Raw genomic sequence first — 8,825 nt, forward strand, 5'->3', positions numbered from 1 at the left:
ATGTGAGTTATTGGTTATTTGATATTTACATAAATGGCCAAAAGAGGATTTGAAGAAGCTGGTATCAAGTAACCCTTTGTTTACATTCTTTATTAAACAAACAAGGCACAGTAGAGTTACTGATGAAAACATACAGTACAGAGTATGTTTACAGATTAACGAAGGCCGAGCTAAATATTTCTCTTATCAGATAAACATGTTTCAGGCAAAAAATAGAATAAATAAATAATATTCTGGTAGCTTCACAACCCATCAATGTTGTCATTGCTACACAAATTTATAGCAATGAAAAGGATTTTTTTTTCAGTATTTTGGATATGGAAAAAAATCAACTAAATCTGATTTAAATCTGACTCCTTTAATAAAAAAAGATCACCAACCTTGATATACACAAATAACTATGTAAAACTACTGTATTAAAATATATTATAGGGAGTCCTCTGCTGGTACCAATATATATATATATATATATGCTGATAACCACAACGATTCGCTCTAAGCAGATGCTGGCTAGCTTGTGAGCCTATCCCGCAGCTCAATGAGTCAGCCGACGTGCCTGCAGCGTCTCCTCTCCCTCTGTTCACGCTAAACCATTGCCTGCGACGCAACATTTCTTGTGTTGTACTCTCAAAACTTTAGTGTTTGTGTGAATATGGCTCCTAAAAGACTACCTAGTGTCAGTGCTAGTGGAGTGATCGTAAAAGGTGGAAGTCAGTGATGACCCTGACAAAGGAGGAGGAGAGGACGAGTGCTGCCGCAGCTGGTCAGTTGTTTGGTCCGAGAAATCAACCAGGCATTGGTTCCCTACCGGGAAATGTTTAAAGATCTCAAAGCCAAGAGGAAACAACTACCAATCACAATGTTTTTCAAGAAAGAACCAGCCACTCGCCCAACTGATTCGTCTCACTGGGTCAGCTGCTGCCGCCTCTCCAACACTACATCACTCTTCCAACAGTGATCCTGATGATTTCCCTATGCTTCAGTAACCAGACTTCTCACTACTGTACTGTACACCACTTCATCAAGCTCCAAACTTCCACATACAAAGGTAAATAGTATTTGGTGACTTAAGTTTCTAATACACAGTATACTGTAGGCATAAATCAGTGGACTAAGGTAGTATAAGTTGCTATTCGCGGTTTTGCCAATTTGTGCCATTCCTTGGAACCTACAATACTGTATTAATATTTTTAGTATACTGGTAGATTTATATTTTTTACCATTGCAATTCAATTTGGTCACTGAAGTGACTGTTATATCAGAATCTGATCAATTACCACAAAATATAGTGGAACTCTTAATCACTTTCTAATGCAGCAACTGGTATTCTGATGTATCAGCCACCTTGTTGTTTTGGAGAAACAAAATTCAGTAGTATTGAAAGACATGATTTTATTTTCATAAAATGAATCCGAACAAATGTATGTAATTGAAACAATCTGAAAAACTTTCAGAAATTGTCTCTAGTCTGACAACATTGAAGTTTAAAATTATATTTATCTAATAACTTGAGAAATGTTTCAGCCTGTACAAAGGAGCTGCTCCATTATTATTCCCTGCGGCTAAAAAGCCACCTTTAGGGGAGAAATTAAGAACTTGGACTCTTCGTAAAGGATATTGTCCTCCAGGGAAGTTATTGAAGTGTGTCATTGAGGGAAAATGTATCTGTAGAAGAAATGAAAGGGCATATTTTATTATAAACATCTGTACGTATCTTAAATAAGGGTGCTCATTGAAATCAATGTATATTTCTACCATAATTTATAAATGAAAAAGGGTCATAACTGTGGTGAATACCTGCAGACAATACTAATTATCAAACAACCAAGATGTTAATAATAAACAGGGCTCCAATAAAAAATACTAGCAGCCCAAAACCAAGCACCAAAGATATCAGCTAAAATACCTAGAATAACCTGTAGCTTCTTTCATATCTAAACACCTGCAAAACTTTGTATGAGAAGGAAAATATCTCCTTTTTCATTACAAACCACTAGTAACTATATGAATCAGCCCAACCTTAGTCCTGAGGAGGCATGCACACAGCTTATTCCTTGACTAAAAGAGGAGTTGGCTGGGTATATTTTTCCACAGGGAGGTTGGCATCCAGAATACAATGCAATATGCAGTGAAAATAATTAATTGTACAGCTTCAATACTTGATATTAAGTCTTAGGGGGCAAACTGTGACCTTTAATTTCATCTCGAGTGATTATTGGCAAAGGGAACTGAATGAGCTTTGGATTGCCTGGTCACACCTGGCCTATGGGTTTACCAGGAAAACACAGCAAGCTTTGGCATGTACATTCATGGGTCACTCTGAACAGGCTCCAATTTTCACAAATTCATAACACATAATAGGATTTGCTAGTCTACAGCCCAAGGTAGCTGTAACAGACTTGTAGACCTTCCTGAAACCATGTCAAGTATTTTACTCTTATTCAGATGATGGCTATATTTAGTGTTCACAGTTAAAATGAAGAGGAGGTATTTTTTTTTTATTTGCTATAAATATTTCAAGGGGAATTTATAGTACTGTACTGTATAAACTACTGCAAAAACATGGGGAAAATCAGAGGAAAAGAGTGAGGTTTAATAGTATTATATTAAAAATAAAGCCAGTAAACATCCCAAGTGGTATAAAATTAGGAGACAAAATTCTTACCAATTTCATGGCATTATCCACATAATCCGAAGCCATTGCTAAAATTTCTGAAGAAGGATTAAAGGCGAGGGAAGTCACGGGCGTTACCAGTTTATCCAAGATCTTCACTGGTCTTGGTGCTTTGCTCGAGATATTAGCCACGTCATATATGTTGACAATTCCAGATGATGATCCACACGCTAGAAACTGATTGCTCGGTGACACGGCTATACTTGTTCCATCAATACAACCATCATCATAGAACCTATGAACACAGGCACGTGAAGTCATGTCCCAAACAAAGACATCACCACCAACTGAAAAAATAGGTTAATGTAATCATTAAATCTTACAAGATACTGTATGACTTATCTAAATATAAGTCTATAAAGGTTTAATTCAACACATCTGAAAATGAACAAGAAAACTCCTCTCCCTTTTGTAATAACAAGGTGGTTCAAGAGCATTACCCATAGGTGTTTAATATTTCACAGACCACAAATAACATGGTACATAAAGAACTGATTCCATACAAATATGATAAGAATTTGTTTGATCATGAAAAGATTGATGGGTTTAGAGATATATTGCTTACTAGCAAATACTGTTAAACTGATCAACTTACTGTATTAACAAAGAAGCATAAGGGACATAAGTACAGTTTGATCCCCCTGCTTAACTTTGGCAAGGAAAAATAAATCCGAGTGGTAAAAAACAAAAACATTTGAGGATAACCAATTAGAAGTAATGGTGAGAGTAAACTAAAGAAAACAATTGATCAAATGTTTGGAACTACAAAAAGGAATCATTATATAAATTTTTGACTGCATTTGTTAGCAGTTTATCTCTGAACACAAAATTAAAATAAAATGTCTTTTCACTCACTTCCATGTGTATACATCTTGGATCCACTTTCATTAAATGCTGCTGCTTTAACCTCCTCTGGAGAATGAAAGGTATCAATGAGGGAGAGGGTTGTGGCATCAAAAACGTAGAGAAGTCCCTTTGTCCCTACGAACACGAGAAGCTCTCCGTCGGGTGACACAATAAAATTCTGCAACAAGATGATGAGGTACGGATTTAGAGACAATTAAATTGCCTGAGATTCATAAAGAATGGTTGTTTAGGTACAGGTATATATTAATCAGATCATTAGAAATACTGAAAAGTGAGCCACTAAAGAACACTGTACTGTATGTATTATTGCTAAGTCTTTAAAACAAGAAAAATTGTGATTAGCCAATGACAAAGTAATAATCTACACTTCATAAAAAATGGATTGGTTCTGAAACTTTTGTATAATGGGCCATGGAAATAATTAATTATGAACATATCCACTCGGCTTTGTCCTAACAGACACCTTACTCTATTGCCCTAAAAGGAACAACAGGACATCCTCACTGTTCTTAATATAACATAAGCAGGAGGTAAATGCAGTACTGTATGTAATTACAAAAAACCACCTAACCTAAGGGGAAAGAAGAGTTGTCTCCTGAAAAGTATTATCATGTGCAGTACCTAATTAGGGTATCAATGAAATTTCAGTAAACCAGCCGAGAAATTTTATTTTAGGGAAAATATTGTATGAGTACTGTACTGTGTGAAATGACATAAGTACAAGGAAAGGTTCCATCTTGTATAAGAAAATACACTGTTCAAATTTAAAATTATTATTACAAACCTTCATACTACTTCTTTCTTCCGTTTTACTACATGGTATCCTCATTTCTTTGGCTGCCTCCATATCATATACAAAGAAATGACCATATAAATTGGATCCAACAACAAATTTTTTGCCATCTTGCAAGAACTTTGCACATTTTATTGTAAATTTTGGGAACTTGATTGACTGAATTTTATGATTAAGTGAACCATCAACCTGTGGAAGAAAATATATTGCTATTTAATAAATTATTTTTGTAACAAAAAAATACGAGTATTTCAAACATCATTCAAGATACGGCTAGTTTATTACTTAATGCAGGAATATTTTGACAACTACACTTTCTTGATTATTACACAAATACTAATTTTCATATTTAACTTAAAAATCTCCTGCCTGATCCTCTTTATTATGAGACATACATGAATCTAACACTTTTCTCCAGCCAGTTCAACTACTGTATATACAGTTGTATATTTATTTCTTACCTGGAAGAGTGTGGCAGCTCCAAAACTGTTGTTGGAAAACCCAGCTACCAATCCCACCTGGAAGCGAGGGTTAAATTCAACAGCTTTCAACACAGCCCCCTCTGATCTTGATGTGTGGTTCAGATCGTGCAACTTCTTGTACTCTAAACTTGTCTTTGGAAGTTTGCCTGAGGACTCTGCAGATAAGTAATTCCCTGTTGTCTGAAGAATAAAATCAAACATACATGTATTAGTGTATTCATAAACCCCAACACAGTATTATGATCTTTAACAATACATACAGTAATACACCAAGTCACCACACACCTGTAAATCCAGAACATTGTAAGACTGGATTGGTGATTCACATGTAATTATTTTCACATTAAAATTAACCCTGACATAACAACAGTAAAGCAAACATTATATAAGTTAAGTGGTGAGGCTGTGCAGTGTTTGGGGATTTGAAGATACAGTATTCAGTTCAATGATGAACAGCTATTAAGCAGAATAATCTTACAAAAGTCACATAGAGTCACCATTATCAAAAACATCTTACAGATATTTTCCATGCTTGTGTGGGTTAGTCGTGATTACCTGATGGCAGCTCTCCATGCTGCACGGTCTATTGCACTCTCTCTCATCAGGTTCTTTGGAATGAATATCCAATTATATAATGTAAGTCCATGGGAAAACAGGTGTCACATTAAGGAATTTTAAATTACAAATATCTTAAAAGAATGTGACCCTTCTGTAACTCGAGGGATTCCTGTAATTCTTTGTGAAATGTAGGTCACATAAAAAATAGTAGAGTATGTTTGTTACGGACACCATGACATATAAGATGCCTTTACAAAATGAGAGATTAAATACTACAGTACAAGTATAAATAAAAGTGAAAATGCATCAATAACATTAAATCTACGAACTTACACGAGTCATTTCATCATCATCATCAGAGTCACCGGTGAGTTTGTTGTTAAGGTCGGCCCACTCAGGTGTGCTGCCAAAAACCTGACTAAACTTCTCTTGTAGTTTTAGCTCATATTTCACATTAGAGACTTCTCTGATGCCCCTCTTGCCTCGGGCCTTTGTCATGCTGGCACAAATATCCTTAACTCTGTTGGAAGATAACACATTTCATTTACAAGATTTTTATTTAATTGACAGAAGATACAGTATATGAAAAAATTTCCACGATAAAGGCAAAAATACATTAATAAAATTGTATTACCAATCCCATCTTATAATAATAATGCTACTGGAATCATTCTCAATCCCTGTTTTCCTTCCAAAGTTCAGTTTCAGGCTGGCCCTTGGTAATTATATGTCAACAAGGAATTATGTTACTTGTCAAGCATCATTTAAGTCCAACTACATTAGCCAACCATCCTTTTGGGGTGATATTCTTTACTGGTGTCATGATTGGATGACAGAGATAGAGGATAAATACTGGGTGATAAGTATGAAAAGTATAAATATCAGAGTTGTAATGAAGTAAATGTACGTATTTATAATTTATATTTTTTATGTCCTATACAGAAAACCCTTGATTTCCATATATGCTTCATCACAGGATTGGCTGATTTAAAGCAAATATTTTTTTACTCTATGCCCTTTTCTTGGCTTTAATATGTTTTTGATGTTTTTATTACTGTACTTAAAAAAATTTGGTTTTAATAATTTATAGTAGATTTGGAAAAGGCAAATGATAGGGTGATCAGGAAAGCATTGTGGGAGGTATAACAAGTGGGAGGAAGGCTATTAAATGCAGTAAAAGCATTCACTGAGAACAGCAGGGCAACAGTAGGGGGTAAATGAGGAAAAATTTGAAATATTTTAAATAAATGTCTCTTATAGTCTCTCTTGTCAGGTTCCTAGCTTTAAAATTATTTCTTACAACCTCTCCATAAAGTCTAGTCCAGTGGCCGGAACAGAGGACTGATGTGGGATATGATGGTTTGTAACTAAAGCTATATGAGGGTCACAGTGCATATGCCAGTGTAATGGTGAGACTCAATGCCTGGGAAAACAAAACATCCTCAAAAATGTTACCTGATATTATCATCGTCCTCATCTACCCAAGCTGGCTTTCTGGCATCTTTTGTGTCTGGTTGATGAACATCAAAGGGGTCATCAGGAATCATTTGTTGTTCTTCAGTGCTAATTGTGCTATCTGTGGATGCTGCAGGAAGATCTCTAGTCTGAGCCTCTTGGGGAACACTGTGTAGCAGCTCTGCATCCTCTCCAAACAAATCTTTGGCCAATTTCCTAGAAAATTAAGAAAGAAGTCACTGGAATTATCAATGAAGCATTGTTTATGCTTCATTGGTAGCATCCACGAAAATTTACTTTAAATAAAACAATTACGTATAAATCATCTTCCTACAAGCCCCCTCAAAAATTATTAATTTTGTTCAATAATAGACACACATCAACAACCAAAGTCTTTTCTAAAGATGCTGGCCTAGAGGTCTCCAATAATTCAATTGTAAAAGAAAAGGTCATTAGGCCTCAAAAGTTACTCCACACCTCAGCATCTCAAATCACTCTCCCTTCTACTTCCACCAAAGAAAGGCGAGACACTTTAATCTACAAGACCCATGTAAGTGAAATCAATGTGGCTAATCAACTTCACCTTCATTTCATTCTTAACTTCATAAGGTGACATCCTGACATTATAAATCCTGGCAAAACAAGAATAAGCAGTAACTGTAGTCTTACCTCTCCTGTTCCATCAGTTTATCATAACCCAACACGTTTGTTCTGGTTGAGTTTGACATTTTCTTGCGTCTCAACTGCTTCTGAAACTTTGACCTCTTGCTGCCACGTGTGTCCAAGATGAATTTATTTGATAGTAGAGAACGCCCTTTGTCTTTGTTTCTTTTCTGTTTGACACCTTTTGTTTTCTTCTTTGTCATCTTTTTTCCTGAGTTTCCCTTTGCTGGTATTTCCTTAGATGATTGTTGTTGTTTTTTCTTCATCTTTACACTCGAGTCTTAAACATCTGTATTACACAAAACCCTGAATACAAAAAACTTCCATTAGTAATATTCTGTACATGTGTGTGTGTGCATATATACTGTACATATATTAGGTAAGGCAAGAAGGTATTATTTTATTTGGTAATAGTTAAGACCATCTGCATGCCTTAGCTATCTACTATACAACATTTCACTGTAAAATATAAACACTTTACAGTATCTCATAAAATCAATGAAAAATGTACTGTCGACTTTGTGATTTTTGTCTTTCGTCTACAAACCCCAAAATTCACCTGCCTTGTTCATAGTACATTTCTATTAGGTTAGGTTAGGTATTATTTGTCAAGTTTAGTTCATTCATACATATTATACAACGTAAAACATATTGCTCATAATTTTTTTTCCTCACGAAGTACAGTAAGAAAACATTTAAGATCTATGGTGAAATGTTCAAACCTTTGTATTAAATTGAATATTGAGTCTTGTTAGTTTTTAATAATCTAGAGTGAAGATCATATCACCATCGTGTTAGCCATTAGCCAGTCTAAATTCAACTGTATATGGGACATAAGAATGACATCCATTGCTCTGCGAATAATTAAATATAAGCTATTTATCTTAGAAATATGTCTTTACTGACTGTACTCACTGCTGCCTCACATGTCTTCTGATGTACACACACAACACCTCGGACACTCACTGTTTAATTAACTTTAATTTGATACGAATTTCTAAATATTACACTTTTATTTGTTCTATGTGTGAATATTTATGGTAAATTGATCTTTCATATTTTATTAAACTTAAAAATAGATACATTATATGTATTTAATATTAGTTTCTTCATTTTCGAATTAAACCAAAATAATATTTACAGGCTTCATATTTAAGGGGCCATAACCCGCAGACATCTGGTGGTCTTAAGGACACTATAATATTTTTTTCCTAATCGATTTTGTTAAATTTTATTCTCTATATAAGCTTTAACTCAAATTAGATTCGTCACCAAAGCCGTGAGAATTAAACAGCCAACGTCACTTTTTTCAGTTTTTAAAAGCAGTACTCGA

General features: G+C 34.8%; 1 protein-coding gene across 4 annotated transcripts; it reads right to left on the minus strand.

Moving 5' to 3' along the window:
* Window positions 1-1,375: 1,375 nt before the first annotated feature.
* On the minus strand, window positions 1,376-8,464 carry LOC121871420 (U3 small nucleolar RNA-associated protein 18 homolog). Of its 4 annotated transcripts, none has more exons than XM_042373697.1 (9): window positions 8,408-8,464; window positions 7,499-7,798; window positions 6,830-7,045; window positions 5,708-5,894; window positions 4,796-4,996; window positions 4,326-4,523; window positions 3,530-3,698; window positions 2,666-2,961; window positions 1,376-1,665 (listed from the first exon to the last, which is right to left on the minus strand). In XM_042373697.1, the coding sequence occupies exons 2-9, from the start codon at window positions 7,756-7,758 to the stop codon at window positions 1,501-1,503; spliced, it is 1,692 nt and encodes a 563-aa protein (XP_042229631.1). In that variant the 5' UTR covers window positions 7,759-7,798; window positions 8,408-8,464; the 3' UTR covers window positions 1,376-1,500. The 4 variants fall into 4 exon arrangements, with proteins under 4 accessions (XP_042229631.1, XP_042229632.1, XP_042229633.1 ...); XM_042373698.1 differs by having other exon boundaries at window positions 8,399-8,450; XM_042373699.1 differs by having other exon boundaries at window positions 7,499-7,781; window positions 8,408-8,432.
* Window positions 8,465-8,825: the final 361 nt, after the last annotated feature.

Source organism: Homarus americanus, unplaced genomic scaffold (assembly GCF_018991925.1).
Source record: "Homarus americanus isolate GMGI-L3 unplaced genomic scaffold, GMGI_Hamer_2.0 scaffold45698, whole genome shotgun sequence".
Classification (NCBI taxonomy): Eukaryota; Metazoa; Arthropoda; class Malacostraca; order Decapoda; family Nephropidae; genus Homarus; species Homarus americanus.